The 17,500-nt window shown below is 40.3% G+C and overlaps 1 protein-coding gene across 1 annotated transcript; it reads left to right on the forward strand.

The window, feature by feature from the left end:
• Nucleotides 1-9,012: 9,012 nt before the first annotated feature.
• LOC138002740 (uncharacterized) lies at nucleotides 9,013-16,409 on the forward strand. Its single transcript, XM_068848724.1, has 4 exons — nucleotides 9,013-9,331; nucleotides 10,090-10,239; nucleotides 11,484-11,606; nucleotides 16,243-16,409. The coding sequence occupies exons 1-4, from the start codon at nucleotides 9,013-9,015 to the stop codon at nucleotides 16,407-16,409; spliced, it is 759 nt and encodes a 252-aa protein (XP_068704825.1).
• The last annotated feature ends 1,091 nt before the right edge of the window (nucleotides 16,410-17,500 follow it).

Below are 17,500 nucleotides of genomic sequence, written 5' to 3' on the forward strand. Positions count from 1 at the left end.
TAAAACTTTAAAATCCCCCATCGATGACAAAACAGGAATCGGGCTTAATTTAGGAGAGAAAATGAAAATATATCCTTAAGTGCTGACGTTTTTTCATAAAACCTCAAATTTGGCTATTTGCAGACGACGGAAAAGAAATAGTCAAATTCGAGAAGCGCTCGAGCAGGGCGTGCAAAACTATTGTTTTTGCCCACTAAATAGGCAAATTTGGCATATTTTCGTCGCCGCAGGGGCGGACCCAGGATTTTTTTAAAGGGGGGGGGGGGGGGGTGCACCACTAAGAAATGGCGTAGCTGACTAATGAGCTTTTCTTTTTCGGAGAATACCAGTTGTATTAGAAAGCCGCAGGTCATCTCGAGGGAAAAGAGGTGCCCACTCCCTGCACCCTCTCCCTAGATTACCCCCTGTGCTGTCGCCCTCCTCGTTGCTTAAGTTCCCTACTTAATTACGTCTTCAGTTTTCCGCTCTCCAAATATTCATAAATAATTACTAATCCTCATGAAATTCTATTGTTCTCTGTCTGCATTAAATCAACGATTGTAGTCTTTAATATGGCAAAACAACTGTCTGAGGAAAACGGAGGCGGTACCGTTCTTTTTGTTAGCAGGGAAATTATCAGGGGTAATATAATTCTACGCGCTAAATAAGCATGCTGCAATATTAAAAATATTGCAGTGTGCAGGCCACAATTAATTAAAATATTGCAGCCTGTTTTAGGAAATTTAATGTATAAAGTACGCAAAAACTGATACCCAGCTTCTGTCAAACTTCTCGCATTCTGAAGCGGTAATTGGCGTTCTAAATCTTTGCTCTATTTAAAAAAAAGAAAATAGAAACGCCGCCTTTAGAAGTCGATAAAGAATTAAAGCACTGACAGAAATGTCCAAACGTTACACGACGTTACCTTCGATTTTTGCTGAAATATCTGCGTTCGTAGAGCTCTGTGTAATAAATAATCCTTCGTCTTCCGACGAATCCATCGTCTTTCTAAACCCAGGCATTTCTGCTGAAATATCTGCTTTCGTAGAACTCTGTGTAATAAATAACCCTTTGTCTTCCGACGAATCCATCGTCTTTCTAAACCCAGGTTCGCACTGAGTAAAATGACTAAATTCTCTGGCTTATAAAGTATGCAAATTTGCAGTGTTACACACCTTGCAGGAATTAATTCCATCGTTGGAATTGTTTTGAACAACTATAACAACGAGCTACAATAGCAATCCTCGGCATCATTAAAATCGAAGATATATTCATCACAAACAAGGAACAATAGCAATGAGCATCACAATTATCTCACATACGTGCGACTAAAATCGAAGGTCCAACACAGACACACAACAATAGGATTTCATGGGGATTAATAATTATACTAGTTGCGCCTTGCGGCAAGTGCCAACGAGGCAAAATTGTTTTATGTCTCTGGAATGTGTGAAAGTTTGACACAGAGGTAAAATTATTTTACTATAAATGAAAGTAGGAAAGGAAGAGTGTAAAGTAACTCCGATAAGAGTCTTGGTCTTGAAGGCATAATTTGAGGAATTCCATAATTTCAAAGTGTGTAAGTGTTGAGGGAGTATTACTTAAGTTCGAGGCAATATCTTGTGATGTTGAAGTGTTACCTTAGGTTTACTGGTTGTTTGAGTATTGTTTGAATAAATGTGCACATGAATTTTCGTTTCATTTTTTGATTCAATCAAAAAAAGATAAATACAACAAACGTACATGTATGAAGGTTTTTGACTGAACCCTTGGATATTACATCGATTACACTTTATTTACACACTTTGAGAGTGTTCTGTCTGAGTCCAAATTTTAACGTAAAAAACGTTATACTCTTTGTCCAGAGAAAGGTGGATTGCTTTTGTAGTGGTATACACTGTCTCTGGTTGAGAATTTACTCTAAAACAAGAAAATGAAGGTTTGATTATCGAGCCACTGCTGCCATAAAGAATAAGTGACAGAAAAAGCACTCTGCGGTGAACATAAACCATGACAACTTAAATGGTATGCTGAAAGTTAACTATCAGTATAAACACAAGCTCAACTATTACACTGATGGCGTAAAAACTTTCGGCAGCCTCGTGTAGGGAATGTGTTTCATCGGCGCAACTCGAACTTTCACGCACGTGGTGATGAAGGTTATAATAACAATAATAATAACAGCACTGTATTTCACATTGAATGAACCCTGAAAAGCAATGTCTGCTAAGCTAAAGAACCCAACATTTAGTTGCCGGCTTGTAACAGCGATTAACCAGATAATAAATGTATTGAACGCAATAATCAAGCAAAATTGTCTACCCCCGCTTTGTCCAAGTTGTGAGTGGTTTTAATTACGCAACGCTGGAGTTCAAGGACAATTCTTTGTGCTATAAGAAGATGTGTTATAGTAATTTGTTCAATTCTTTGATCTGAAGTCTTTAAAAACGTGGCAATCGACGAAAGAAAGCACTGGTTTAAAATTGACAAGCGAACACGCTGGTTCGAAATTGACAATTGAACACGCTGGTTCGCAAGCGAACACGCTGGTTCGAAATCGACAAGCGAACACGCTCGTTCTGTCCGAAGTCTGTAGGTATAACCGCTGCTTGCAATTCAATTTGTAAACACAAGCGCCTCCAATCACAGGCTCCCCAAGCTGAAAATTCTCACTAGCTGAATCGTCCGCTGAAACAACACACAAACCACACGGTGGAAGCGACACATGCAAAAACGTGACGTCACTACCCAAATATGGAGTATTACTTACACCCAAATATGGTAAAAAAAGGGTCCCTTACGCTGAGATGAGATTTTTCTTCTGTACTCACGTACGGCTCTATGATTTGCCAACTCGACGGCCGACCCTCTGGGGTCGGCCGCCTCGTTGGCAAATAGACAATTACTTCGGCCGATGTGCCGAAGTAATTATCCATTAAATAACATGCATCGGGCACCGGTGGCTCAGTTGGTTGACAACCGGCGCGGGCTGTCATGCGGGAGGTCGCGAGTTCAATTCCGGCCGGACCAACACTCAGGGTCTTTAAATAACTGAGGAGAAAGTGCTGCCTTTGTAAATACATCTGCAAATGGTTAGACTTTCAAGTCTTCTCGGATAAGGACGATAAGCCGGAGGTCCCGTCTCACAACCCTTCAATGTTAATAATCCTGTGGGACGTAAAAGAACCCACACACTTGTCTTGTCGCTAAGAGTAGGGCACGTAGTTCCCGGTGTTGTGGTCTGTCTTCTGTTGTGTATCATGGTTGGGAGGGTAAATAAAGGGACCACAGTAATTGGCGCAAGCTGTGTGGCGCTCTGCCAGCTTGAGTGGCAAAGTTAATAAAATCAAATAAAGGCGGGGATGTCAAGGTGTATTAACTAATTCACCATTGTCAAAACAAGACAATCAACAAATTAAATATAACTTAATTAACTTTGATAGCGGATGTTGTGGGAACCGATAGACAAAACTCCCGTTCAGCTTTAATAGAACCCAAAAGAGAGCACGAAAGAGATCGGGTACAGGAGGTAGGAATTATCCTAATTTTAATCGTTTCCGATTAGCTTAATTGTAACAGTTAAATAACATTTCTCCTGTTTATTCAGGTATGACGGCTTTCTTAGACTTAAAACCTTTCTTAAACTTAAAATCTGCGAGCTTTGGGTGGTTTCCAGAATTAAAAAGAAATTAAATTACTTTAGGACAATAACCTTGCCAAGCTGGGATGCATTTGACTTTTTCATCTTCCCTGTGACAAACGCTTGAAGTTCATTTCGGCTGAAATGGGAACAGGCAACGGACTTCCCGCAATTTCCTCAGGGGCACCCAACGAGAATATAGTTCAAACCCACTTAAACATAGCATTGTTAAACTATTTTCGTATTTAAACGGTAGATATAGGCATATTTTGATCCCCTAAAAATTTTTCATCTGTTCGGATTCCCTAGCTGAAAGTCTAGTGATTCGAAAATTATAGGGATCAAAACCTACCTTTTCGAAAATTTCAGCCAGAAAAAAGGCTCCCGAAAATTCTAGGTGACCTTTTTAGGGTAAAAATCCGTTTAAAATGGGCAATTATACCATGTTTTAGATGTTCGAAAATCCTAGGACAGGCAGGCAAGCAAGGAATTTTACAACAAATGTTCCGAAAATTCTAGATCTCAAGTGGTCTTTCGAACAGATATTTTCCGAAAATTGACGTTGGGTACCCCTGTTTCCTTGCAAAAAATGCTCAATTTTGACAATCCGAATCCTAAAAGTATAGCAGCAGTTGTCATTTGAAACTAGTAGCCTAATTAATGAGCTATACTAGCGGCTCTCACGAGTCCACTTAGCTTAGTGGTACAGCATCCGCGAACTCAGAGATTTTACACACTTTTCCACATTTTTTTCTGCTCTCAGATTGTTTCTTGAGCGTCCCTGTCTTTCTTATGCCGTTGAGGAAGAAACATATTTCTCTTCATGTCATTAACCTGGGTTAACAATCTAAAATCGGCTTTATTAAAAGGCTAAAAAGGATCCTAAGAAATCACAGTGAAGGCCACAAATAAAAAGTCATCGCTTATAACCATAAAATTAAAAGAGAAAGTAAAAGTAATGACTTCAGGATCAACGACGCGGTTGTCAAAGGGAACGCTAGAAAACAGGAAAATCATTGGTTAAAACAGGAAAAATGATTGTGCTGCACGAATCATTGCTGTATTCTGCAAAACAACGGCATGGAATCATTAAGTTGAATTGAGGTTTTAACGACGGACAAAGTGAGCGTACAAATACAAACGTTTTATTTAACAATTAGTTCATACGTAAGCGTGCATATGTCGAGATATTGAGCACGCGGTAAGTTTGGAGAGCACGAAAGAGGCGTAAGAGTTTCACGAGGCGCAGCCGAGTGAAACGCGGCCTCTTGAGTCTGACTAAATTTGTTAACATGAGTATCCTCACCAGTATCCTCCTCGGAGTCTTCGCCCAATTTACATGACCCACAGCAATCGCTAGGCCGAAGGTCTTGCAAATCGGTAGAGTACGTTCCCCAAAAGTGTTGCGATTTTAACGATTTTTGCGAAAATTGCGAAAATTGCGAAAAATCGCAAAAATTGGTGAACACCGAAGAGCTAGAGAAGACAAGTCCCCCCAAAGTGTTGCGATTTTTGAAAAAATTGCAAAAATTGCGGAAAATTGCGAAAAATCGCAAAATTCTCAAAAGCTTGAGAAGGAAAGTCCCCCAAAAGTGCGATTTTGCGATTTTAACAATTTTTGCAAAAATTGCGAAAAATGGCAAAAATTGCAAAACACCGAAAAGCTAGAAAAGACAAGTCCCCCAAAAGTGTCGCGATTTTTGCGATTTTAACGACTTTTGCGAAAATTGAGATAATTCGCAAAAACCGCAGAACTCTCAAAAGCTAGAGAAGACAAGTCCGCGATTTTTGCGATTTTAACGATTTCTGCGAAAATTGCGAAAAATCGCAAAAATCGCAGAACATTGAAGAGCTAGTGCCGCAGTGCCGTAGTCGATGAACAATGAAATCTAACTTAGTTGAACGACTGAGAATTGACACTGTCGCTAAAAGCGTAATTATGAAGGACAGCTCATCAAGCGAACCGCAAAATGAAAGCTAAAATTTGACGAAAATGCTTAGGCCTAATTAGTAAACTAGTGCATCCTTCTTCACACGATCTGGCAAAAAGTGTACTGAACGGAGCCGCAAAATAAAAGCTAAAATTTTACGAGAGATCTTAGGTCTAATCACTGAAACGAGCGCTTACTTTGGGCTTAATCCGTAAACGAGTGCTTCACACGAACTCGCGAAAAATGTAGCTGACCGAGCCGCAAAATTGAAGCTAAAATTTTACGAGAGTTTTGAGGCCTAATTACCGAAACGAGCGCTTAGGCTAAATCGGTCAACGAATGGCGATAAAATATTATTTCATGTTCTCATTTTTGTGGATACGATGTTTTCAAAAAAGTCGCGCACGAGTCCTGAGAATTGACACTGTCGCTAAAAGCGTAATTATGTAGGACAGCTCATTTAGCGAACGGCAAAATGAAAGCGAACTCACGGGGTAAATTCATATTTATGAAAGCTAACTCACGAGACATATTTATGCGTAGCGGGATTGTTTCGGCTCGTGGATTAAAGAACGAGGTATATTCATGCGGAGCGCGCTTGTTTCGGCTCGGGTATATCTATTTGCAGCGCGCTAGTAGAATAACTTGGGTGTTTGAAAAAGTGTTTGCTATATTATGATGTACAAAATTAAAGAAAGGGTACAAGTGATGTATTTTGTTTTGTTGTTGTTGTCGTTGTAACAAACGAGGCATCGATGCGCTCGATTAAGCAACGGAGTTGTTATTCATTTTGGTGACTGCGGGACTGCGGAAGTAGAATTGCAACTCGAATGCGGCACTGCGGGAGCAGTTTTTCGAGTGAGACAATTTGTGGGCCGGGTATTCTGAAATGTAGCCCTTGAATATTTGCCAGCACAACAAGTTCGAGTTGTCCATATGACAATTCTAAAATCGCAAAAGTTGCAACTCTTGTGAGGGACTTCTGTTCGCTTTCTTTTCACTGTTCTGCGATTTTTGCGATTTTTCGCTAAATTCGTAATTTTCGCAAAAATCGTTAAAATCGCAAACATTGCACAACACTGAAATGGTAGAGAACACAAATCCCCGAGAAGAGTCGCGATTTTTGCGATTTTAACGATTTTTGCGAAAATTGCCTTTTTTTCGCAATTTTGGCAAAAATCACGAGTCCTTAGTTGGGGATTTTTCTTCTTACTTGCACCATTTACGATTTTTGCGATTTTTCGCAAAATTCGCAATTTTCGCATTTGCGTGCAAACCTGGACATAAGTGGAGGTTCAAGGACGTTTCAGTTCCTGTGCCTAGAACATTTACCATAACGCCTTGTCCAATACGTCATCTGAGCTTCCTCTTTTCGAGTGATTGCATTGGTTGCAGTGGGTTTAGGGAAGCCAATTTGTAATAATGTAGCCGTATTAGAGGTAGAGATGTTGTATTTAGGGAGCATACAGGTTCAAAAACAATCTGTTAGCACCAGGAAGGTTCTCACTCTCATATGGCAGTCGCCAGGAATGCAAGGCGACCCGGCATGAAAAATTTGATATCAGGAATTTTGAGCAGAATTAATACCTGATGACCCTTGACGATAATGCAAATCCCATTCCCAGCAAGGACGTTTTGTCTCTTATTCCCAGTAACAAAATCCCAGTTCCCAGCATGGGCGCGTTGGATATGAGGGCTATTATAACCAAAGAGCCGCATAGCGTCGAATTGGCTATAACCAGTCTGATATCCAACAAGCACGAATGGAAAATTTCCATTATATTCTAAATGCGTAGACACTTGGAAATTTTAAGCAAATCAGTTTCCAGCTTGGCAATACTTGACGCAATCATTTTCTAAATTAGGTCACACGCAATATAACCGAGATCGAGTTAACAGTCAGAAAGCTAGAAACGCAATATCCGATATCGAAAATTTAATAAAACGTATTGTTGGCGTTAAAGCCAGATACCTTGTTTATTTGTTATTTTTTATTATCAAAAGTGTTAGTTGCGGGCTCAGATGATCTCAGCAATGCATTTTATCAATTTCTGGACCCCCTAAAAGGCTAATGGATTTCAGTTCTGTGACGGGTTATAACATATTTTCCAGCCGTGTTTAAAACATTATGAAGAGTAGCTGAACAACGCTAATCCAGGGATCCTATGAGTTCATGACAAGAACGTTGAAAATGTAAAGTCAGCATTTGTGTTAATAACCTCCAATTAATTGAAACTGAGTGGATCCTTTCAATATGAAGAATTGGACGTTTTCAACAAACCTCTAAGGACGCCAATAACAATGACGTAATGAACGACTTCTGGTGGACGAACAAAAGGAAGTATATCACCTGCCCATTAGTCACGAAAAATAATATAACATTGGCTGAAGCGGAAAACACTATAACACTCTTTCTTTGTCCACCCAAATTTTGAATAAGCATTTTTTTTGTTTTCTCTTGGGACCATTGTCAGTCCCAAGAGAAACAGGAAACAATGCTTACTAGAGTGTAATGCGCATTCCCAGTACAGAAAACTCGTACCTTATTATAAGAAATTAACAACGCACTTTATTAACGTGATTTCATAAAATTCGCGTTAATTTAATGTATCTTAATTAATGTTGATGTAAATTTTACAACATCGTTATTTTAAAGCACCTTTATTTCATTACAAAACCTTATTAGTTCCTCACTAGATCCATTTGAGCAATCCTAAAAGCTAACTACTGTAAATGCTTCTTTTTCTCCATGAGACATAGGTATGTTGAGATTTTGTAAGTGCAGCAAATTCGTATTACAGCAACAAACTGAGGCTTTGAAAGATCTTTTGAATAGACTGAGGGTCTAGTAGGCTTCAAAACAAAATTTTCCGCTGTAAAAAAGAAAAATAAAAAAATAGAAAAATCCGTGGACTTGTCTTGCAAGGTTTTATTAACGAAAGCCAAAACGCAGATTGGCGTTCAGGAATGTAAAAGTGCGAGTTCACAGAATTATGACAATCGCAGTAAGTAAAGCATGATGCTTATCGAGAAATTCGCGTTAATTTAATGCATGTAGACCTAACTTTTGAAAAATTCGCGTTAATTTAGTTTAATGTAAATTTTCTTCGCGTTGTCAACGTGCATTGTTAATTTCCTACAATAAGGTAGTCATAGTCGTTTTCCTATACTCTAATCTGTTGATAAATAGTTTGACCACGCAGTGATATATGAATTTTTCCCAGTAAACATTAAGCAAATAAACAAAACTCTTTTTGAGCCCAAATTAATGTGTACATCTTTTTGAACGTTGTCGTTATGAGGAAAAGCATTTTGCATGTAGTCAATCCCTAGGATAAGAAATGATCTCGCAATTATTGAAACTGTTTCAAAGCTAATTTGAGTCTAATTTAAGACCTATTCTTCTACCATTCATTTTTTAGAAGTTTCCTTTGGTCCTCTGACTTGAGTGCGACTTTAAAAATGACCAAGAGCCTGCATTTTGAAGTCACAGTAGTCATATTTCTGGTGTGTGGCCGTGTGTTTTGCGCAGACGCTCAGCAGTGCAAAAGTGTACACTCTACATATGGTATGATGTTAAGAGGCTTTGTGTTTCAGGAAAGTAACACCGCAAACATGATTATCTGCGGACAGTTATGTAACGCGAACATCCGATGTCAAAGCATCAATTACGTCATAAGCCGGAATTTGTGTGAGTTAAATAGTCGCACCAAGGAAGCGAGACCAGACAATTATGTTCCAGACACAGATCGGATATACGTGACAAGACCTAGCGAAAGAGGTATCGTTGTTTTGGTGCATAACTAGTTGCCGTAAGTATAAAGCCAAGTTGCCAATTCGGCCAGTTACCCTCTGTAAGACAGAGGACATCTAGAGCACCTCTATGCCGTACTCTTGAGAATAAAGTGTGGGCTCTTTATCGTGCCAAAGATGTGGTGAACGAGGCTTTAAAATGGAAATTTATATCGTACGAAGGCGTCATGGTGCAGTTTAAAGAGCACTGGATCTTGATGCCGCCATGTTTAATTAACCCTTTCACTTCCAGGTTTCATCAGAATGTGACCTTACCCATCAATTTCTAGAACATGGGAGTCTAAGAGTATCTCGCTCTGGCCACTTGTTGGATTTGTGGTCGGAAGTTCCTTCGCTTTATAAACATTCAACCGGATGCCCTCTCCATTTTTTCTAGCCTCAAAATAACGCTGACACTACCACTTACCTTAATATATTGTTGGAAACTGGTAGAAAGTATACTTCGGGTGGCAGATCTAAAAATTTGGCGTGTACCTAATTACGTTCATTTCTAGACATAAGTAACCATTTGGTGTTTTTAACCATGTTTTTTTCGACATTGTTCTTTCATGATGTTTAAGTGAAATACCTGAACTGGATTGAAGATAGCACACTGCACTTCCGATCTACGGATAAAAAGCAGCTATTCTTTATATTTGTAATGAGAAAGAGTTCCCACTTTTTTATGAATACAACCAAGGTGCAGCTTACTTGAATGTGAACCATTGTTTGCAACTCTAATTACAGCTCCCCTGGGCTCCATCCAGGAGTTACCTGCTGAATCATGCTCGGAGATCAAAGCCAGTGAAGGAGGCAGCGTTGTCAGTGGCAAGTACTGGCTTGATTCAATCAAACCAGGCCAAGCTGTGTCGGTTCCTTGTGACATGCTGACAGGAGGTGTGTTGTTTGAGCCAATCTAAGAGTTTCCTTTCACCCAGGCATTTTTTGTTTGAATCGGCGGGTCTGGGAGTGGAACAAAATAAGAAATGGGACACGAGTTTGCTCGCACCACGGAATTACAAATGTCCATCTTAGTATTGTGGGACACTAAAAGCAAAATCAGCCTATATCAGATAAACATTAAATGTTGAGATGTTGCAGGGGAGAAAAATGCTGGGTAGAAAAACTTGGTGATGGTGACGAGGATGATGATGATGATAAGGATGGTGATGACCACAGCGATGACGACGACTGCGACGACGACGACGAAAACGACGATAAAGATGACGATGATGAGGGTGATGATTACCATGACGATGACGACAACATCGACGACGACGACAAAGATGACGATTATGATGATGATGATGATGACGATGATGATCACCACGACGATGTCGATGACGACAACGTCGACGACCACTACGATGACGACGAAGATGACCACGAAGATGATGACAACGTCGACGACGACAAAAACAGGGATGAAGATGACGATGACGTTGATGACAGGAGTCAATTATTAGTCCTCTGAGTTAACCCTGTCCCGTATCTTTTTAGTTTTAGAAGCAAATCCCATGGGATAATTGCGGGTGTTTTCACAATAGCCAAAAATAAGAGACCTGTGAGTGGGCTAGTTAAGGTTAACCCTACTGTACTCCCCACTAGACGCGCCCTATCAAGAGCAATTAGAACCAATAGCAACACTAATGTAATTCTATTTGCTTCCCAAAAATGCAAAACAACTACATATCAGAGGTTTTTTTTCATCCGCATAATGAGAATATGGAACACTCTAGCTGATGGCATTGGTCTTTCCTCCGCAACTATCTTTTTCAGTTCATTCAAGGCACACCTACTCAGCTACTTTAAGCAATCACTCTGTAAATCAAATGACCCTGAAGATCCTCGATCATTCATGTCTATCTTCACAAGTTGCAACACAACCCGTAATCTGACAAGAAACATTGATTGCTGCTACTAACTACTCTTTAAGTTTTATTGTATTTTTTTTTTCATTTTTATGCGTTCCGGGCCCGCAGTAATTGGCGGAAGCTGTTGCGGTGTCCCTCACTGTATTGTACCATTTACATCTTTTGTTTGTGTATATTTAATATTAAGTTGGCGAAGCTAATAAAATAAAATAAAATAAACTTCTTGAATCATATTTGCGCTTGCTGTTTTTGGGTTTATTTTTTCAGACGCAGACGAATGCAATGCTTCCGTCCCAGTCTGTGATGTTAACGCCATCTGCCAAAATACGTTAGCATCTTTTAAATGCACTTGTAAAACTGGTTTTACCGGAAATGGTTTGAGCTGCCGAGGTAAAAGTTGTCTCTTATAGTGTTTTCTTGTTTCCTTTTTGGCTGATGTCATTTTTGGTATCACCCGACCATGGCCACTAAAGGCTCGCTTCTATATAATCACCTCATATTGCTCTCGAAACAATACATTTACAGCTGTAAACTCAAAAATTTTTTTACCGGCACGTGCAATAATATTGGTAAAAGTGAAAGCAGTATATGAAATGGAGCGTCGAATAGCTAAAGAGAGAAACAAGCTCTCTTTCTATTAAAAAAAAAAAAATGGATAAGCTCCCTACACAGGAACATCATCTCGATATCCCATAATTTCGCTTTTTCTATCTTACCTTTCTAAGTTTATGACATAAGTATCCGAGTATTCAGCACCTTGTAAGGGCTGTTTAGTCTGTGTATGTAACCGGTCGAACAAAGAAAAGACTTGACCACGTAAGTAATAATTGGAGATTGGAAGAGTGTGTGTGTTTTGTTTCACTGCAATTTAAAAAAAAAAGAGAAAAAACAAATGATAAAAAATAATAATAATAATAAAAAGGAAAAACGGAAGTGCGCCTAGCTTTCAAATTTACACAATCTCTTGAATCATAGCTGCGCTTGCAGTTTTTTTTTTTTTCAGACGCAGACGAATGCAAGGCTTCCGCCCTAGTCTGTGATGTTAACGCCGTCTGTCAAAATACATTCGAATCTTTTCAATGCACCGGTAAAACTGGTTTTACCGGAAATGGTTTGAGCTGCCGAGGTAAAAGTTGTTTGCTACAGTGTTTTCTTGCTTAATTTTTGCATTTCTTTGGAGTACCAATTTAAATAAATTAATCTGACCAATCAGAACAAACGCATACAGCGCGATAACTAATCATAATAGCCAATTATTTGTTTACAATTCGAGTCTTATTAGCATATATGCCTACTGGTTTCTTATAGACTAGCAAGGAAATAGTAAAACATCACAACGAAATTAGTCGAGCACTGGGACAGGCTATGCCGCGCACGAAAACGAAGAGCACATAAAATACCGTCTCCCAATTTCAAAGGCAAACACTCATTTCCAGAGCTACTCGTGTCCATTTGTATTTGCATGAGTTTGGGGTAAAGTTCTCCTAATACACAGATGGCATCCCAGCACGGCCGTCAAAATTCGCATTCCATCGACCAATACCCTCGTGACTGACTTCGACCAACTACAGGATAACCATGTTCCCCTTTGTCGAACGCTAAAACATGTAGGGGTGCAAATCTTGATGTCTTTTGATTTATACACCTTTTTTCCAAAATGGCCGCCATTTAGATATTCTTTTGTTTTTATTCAAATTAGAGCTTGATTCCTCATTCAAGGCAAAATATTCTTTTGAATTTTAAGCTTAATAACGAGGCATCGATGGCTAATTTGAATAAAAACAAACAAATATGTCAAAATGTCCACCATGTTGGAAAAAAGGTGTATGCCCTTTTACCATAATGCATCGCTCCTGCGACCAGAATGCAATGCTCTATGGTGGAGCCTTGCTTTTAAGGAGTCACAATCGAACGATCATTTACTTCTTTGCGCCTTCTCTTGTAATTACGACTGCGCCAGTCAACAGAGTTGTCACAACAGGAACACAATTTTTCTGGGTAAACACCGAGTCAGCTTACCACGGTGCATATGGCTCACTAAGCAATACGATGAATTAACACAAGAACAACAGTAGACATGGCCTTGAGAGGAAATGCTAAGACAGTACTTAGTCCTCAAGGTAGTGTAGAGGGCCGCGATCGCGCAGTGCCCATTTGAGTACGCCATCCTGGTCTGCCTGGTATCCGTCCAGGTGTCTTCGGGATTTGGTAAAAAAGGGGGCGAAAAGACAGGCTGGTAGTGGAGGTGGGGTGAGTGCAGGCAACGGATCAGCTGCGTTCAGCTACGGAATTCGAAGCCACACAGGAGTGGAAGCAGCGGCCGGAATCTATAGGGATGGTGATGAGGGCGAGGGGTAATCTTCGTCGGCGTCGTTGCCAAAGCGTTTGCTGCTCGAGCGATGAGGCAGAGGGGGAGGGGTATCTGTAGGCACTTTGTAGCACTCAGACATTTTGACATCCATATCGAGGGCGAACAGGTATTGTTGTGTAAGCAACTTCAGCTGTTGGCTAGTGGGGTGAGTAAGGTGGATGTGCAAAGCGGTCAAAAGGCCTTGGAGGACATGGCGAGGAAAGATAACGCAATCTCGTGTAGGCACCGGTGGTTCATTGCCTTCAACAACAAGTACACCATCCAAAGCAATTGTGGTAGCATTAAGATAACGTTTTATATCTTTAACATTTGCAACACGCGGGCTTAAGGAATACTCGCTTCGACAGAGCTTTCCAAAAGCCTTTACAGACAGTTTAATGTACTGGATGATGTATAGGTTGCAATGAATAATGCCTCTATCTTTCATGGGAGCCAGGTGGGTTGACGACAGCGGAGTTTTGAGCTGAAGGACCCTGGTAGCAGGAGCTTATTGGCACGGTTCATGTACAGTGCTGCACCAATAACTAGAGACTTACCAGCACGGTCGGTGATGATCCGTAATTGGTCGTCAGGGCGGGGGGGTGGGGGTGATGATTCGGCTAGAGGAAAGAGAACCGGACGTAATGAAAGGGCCAGTTAATCTTCTTCTTAAGCCCCTGCCTCTGAAGTGCCAAGTGATGCAAGTAAGGCAAAGCACTATTGTATGACACGAGCTAACACTTTGTATGCGCCAATAAACCATAATGCCAATAAGACCAACAGTTTCGGGCTTGCTACAAGAAATCAGTGTTGTGATTCGATGAGGGGACACCTAAAGAGTACAAAAGTTCCGAAACCCAGCACAAGATCATTGTATATTTGGGACTGATACTAGTCTTGGGAGCGGCGAGCTTGAGGTCGAGCGTGGATAGGGCCTGGAGTATTTGTTTACAGTTGTGTAGTAATCCCTTTGGGTATGTGGGTTGAGTTTATTGGCTCCCTACTATGCACCGAGAGGTTTTTCTCCGGGTAATCCGATTTCCCCTCTCCTCAAAAGCCAACATTTGATTTGCGTTAATTTGGTTGGATGGACAAGCCGTAACCAGGTTATGACGATGACATTTTGCAAGGAAGTGGCTATCTCCTCATCCCCTGTGATGGACTCGCTATGGTGACCACTGCTGTTGGCACAAAAGAGGCTTTTCTCTCTGAAGGCCATAAGTCTTTGTTATAGATATGCTGGACGTTCGCCGTGCTCGAGGTGTATGTCGGTAAGTGAATGTGCCAGTGGGCTTCAAGGCGGAAATGCATGTGTATGGCTGACCAGATGGAGTCTATTGAAGTTGAATTCTTGATAATAGTTTTTGTGGAGATAATCATGCGGTAGTTAGCGATCTGTCCTAGCATTAGCTCAAGTATGCTTACCTTTTGTTGGGCGTTGCGACGGCGAGACGCGGTTACTGAATCCCCGCCGTCCGGGAAGCCACGAAGAGGGATGGTTATGGTTTTCTTTAACCATGTCGCTAAGTTTCGAGGAATGGGCCAAAATGTCCCTCTAAAGGCAGTGTGTGTACGAGGCTCTGACGCCAGTTTTCAAAGGAAGTTACTGTCTTCGTCTTAGTCAGAAAACCATTGTTTCTTTGCACGCGCAGTAGCAGCCATAATTTATCTTGGACTGTGTTTGTCGTGCGGGTGTTTTTCTTAAGTGTTGAGTTTAGTTCTACGTGAGTTGACGAGTTTGTAGGGAGGCAAGACTCTTCGGTATTATGGCGAGGAATTTGTTGTGACCCCTGGCACCATATCTGTCAACGAAGTAGTCACAACAAAAACACAATCAGAGCAAAGATGGTGATTATCAGCAACGGGAACAACATCACCAAAGAAAAGGCATCTGGGTAAATACATAGTGCGCTTGCCACGTTGCACGTGGCTCAGTAAGCAATACGATGAATTAACACAACAACAACGCCTAAAGCGCCTGGGGTCATTCGGTATTATTTGCCTTAAGCTTTAATTAGATCGAATTTGAAGAAAGATCGATGGCTAAGACCTATCGAGCTGATATTATATGCTTTGATTGTCACTACTTTCAAAGAAGCAATGTGCAACTATTTAGGTCAATTATTAGACGTGAATATTGCACAATCGTGTAATGATATGAAAGCACTGTACCCTTAGCGATTTGTTCATTTGATTGTCTTTTTATCTCCCGTAATTGAACAAAGACAATGCTCTGGTTTTCTAGGACTCGATTAAAAGCCACCCTATTATGAGATATGTCCAGTACCTAGTATCGAGATAAATTTGTAAGAATTCGATTTCATGATCTAGAACTGATCTTGTAGATTCAGATTGCCATACATATATTGGTTAGAATTGGGATCCTATATTTTTGGCTTAAAGACCAGTTTGTGATGTCATCTTACATTTAAACACGTGCATCTCACATTTGCGGCCATAGGATGAATGAAAACATCCATGTCTTCATGTGGAGGCCATTGAAAGCAAAATTAGCCCCCTGACGGAGAAGGCAAACGGTTTGTTTTACGGGGTTATGAGGTTATCTGTCAGCGATCCGGCGCGTATTATTTCATTAGGAATGCCAAGTATTTAAAACTGCTCTGCTTGTTGTTGAGACTTTTTTTGTAACTTAATATCTCTTTTTATTCCCATAAGACATCGACGAGTGCACCCGTGGTTCTCACAATTGCATGAATGGTCCTGCTCTCTGTTTAAATACTCTCAGATCCTATCAGTGCGCCTGTAAACCGGGTTACCGAGGAGACGGTCAGAGGTACTGCATTCTAGATGGCAAGTATTGCAAACTCCAGTATAACAACTAGAACCAATCAGAAAATCAAAATGAGGTTGGAGGCCTTGGTATCCCTTATCTCATATTTTTACTTCTATGTCACTCGTTAGGGTTTCATATCCCTTTTTTTAACTTTGATAAGGTCGCATGATGCCTGGACGACCTATATGACAGAAGAACAGAAAAGAATAAAAGAGTGTGGCCCAGTGGTTAGGGCGCTTGTCTTGAGATCCACAGATCCCGGGTTCAAGACTCGCTCTGAGCACTCGTTGAATTTGATCCTGGTAGTCCCTGGTTCAACTTCCCAGCTGCACTTGTAAATAGGACTGTTCCGTCGTTTCGTTCTGTTTCATTGGCCCTAAAAAGCGGTCAAGTAAGTATGTATGTATGTATGTATGTATGTATGTATGTATGTATGTATGTATGTATGTATGTACGTATGTATGTATGTATGTATGTATGTATGTATGTATGTATGTATGTCTGTCTGTCTGTCTGTCTGTCTGTCTGTCTGTCTGTATGTATGTATGTATGTATGTATGTATGCATGTATATATGTATGTAGAAAGAGAACAAGAACGACAAAACAGTATACCAGTAATAGTTCAAACTTGGTGGAAAAAGTTACACCACATTTTTTTTTTCTTGGACAATAAACCGTTTGTTATTTTAAATGATGCGTTATTTAAAGTGGATTCGTACTTTTAATAATTGGCTTAGTCATTTTTTCCTTTGTTCAGGAATGAAACTCGAATTTTTATTCTCAACTGCAATTAAATAACAATCATCTGTACGCTTTTTGAACATAAAGAAATAGTTGATTTGTTTGTTTGTATGCGAGTGAACACGTGTTTTATTTACTCCGTTTGCCTACACTGTAACGGTTTTCGATGTGCCTCGACAGTGACAAGGATTTTTTTCCCTTATGTTATAAACACGTAATCGCATTGCGTTTTCATAAAATTAAGGAGAAATATTTCTAGCTTGTTTTTTCAGAACTTTGTTTCAAGTATATACAGGTGATTTGTTGGAGGCCTCGTTTGAAGTTCGTCCTTTCTTGGTTGCCGTATTTGTCGATTCTTGTTCCAAGCAAAGCTGGCGCGTTTCATTAAAATACATCAA

Source organism: Montipora foliosa, chromosome 5 (genome assembly GCF_036669935.1).
Source record: "Montipora foliosa isolate CH-2021 chromosome 5, ASM3666993v2, whole genome shotgun sequence".
Classification (NCBI taxonomy): Eukaryota; Metazoa; Cnidaria; class Anthozoa; order Scleractinia; family Acroporidae; genus Montipora; species Montipora foliosa.

Excerpts from the sequence above, each read along its gene's own strand:
- LOC138002740 (XM_068848724.1), top strand. The coding sequence starts at position 9,013 with ATGACCAAGAGCCTGCATTTTGAAGTCACAGTAGTCATATTTCTGGTG. Across the intron at positions 9,332-10,089 it reads GACAAGACCTAGCGAAAGAG|CTCCCCTGGGCTCCATCCAG; the intron begins GTATCGTTGTTT and ends CTCTAATTACAG. Across the intron at positions 10,240-11,483 it reads TTGTGACATGCTGACAGGAG|ACGCAGACGAATGCAATGCT; the intron begins GTGTGTTGTTTG and ends TTATTTTTTCAG.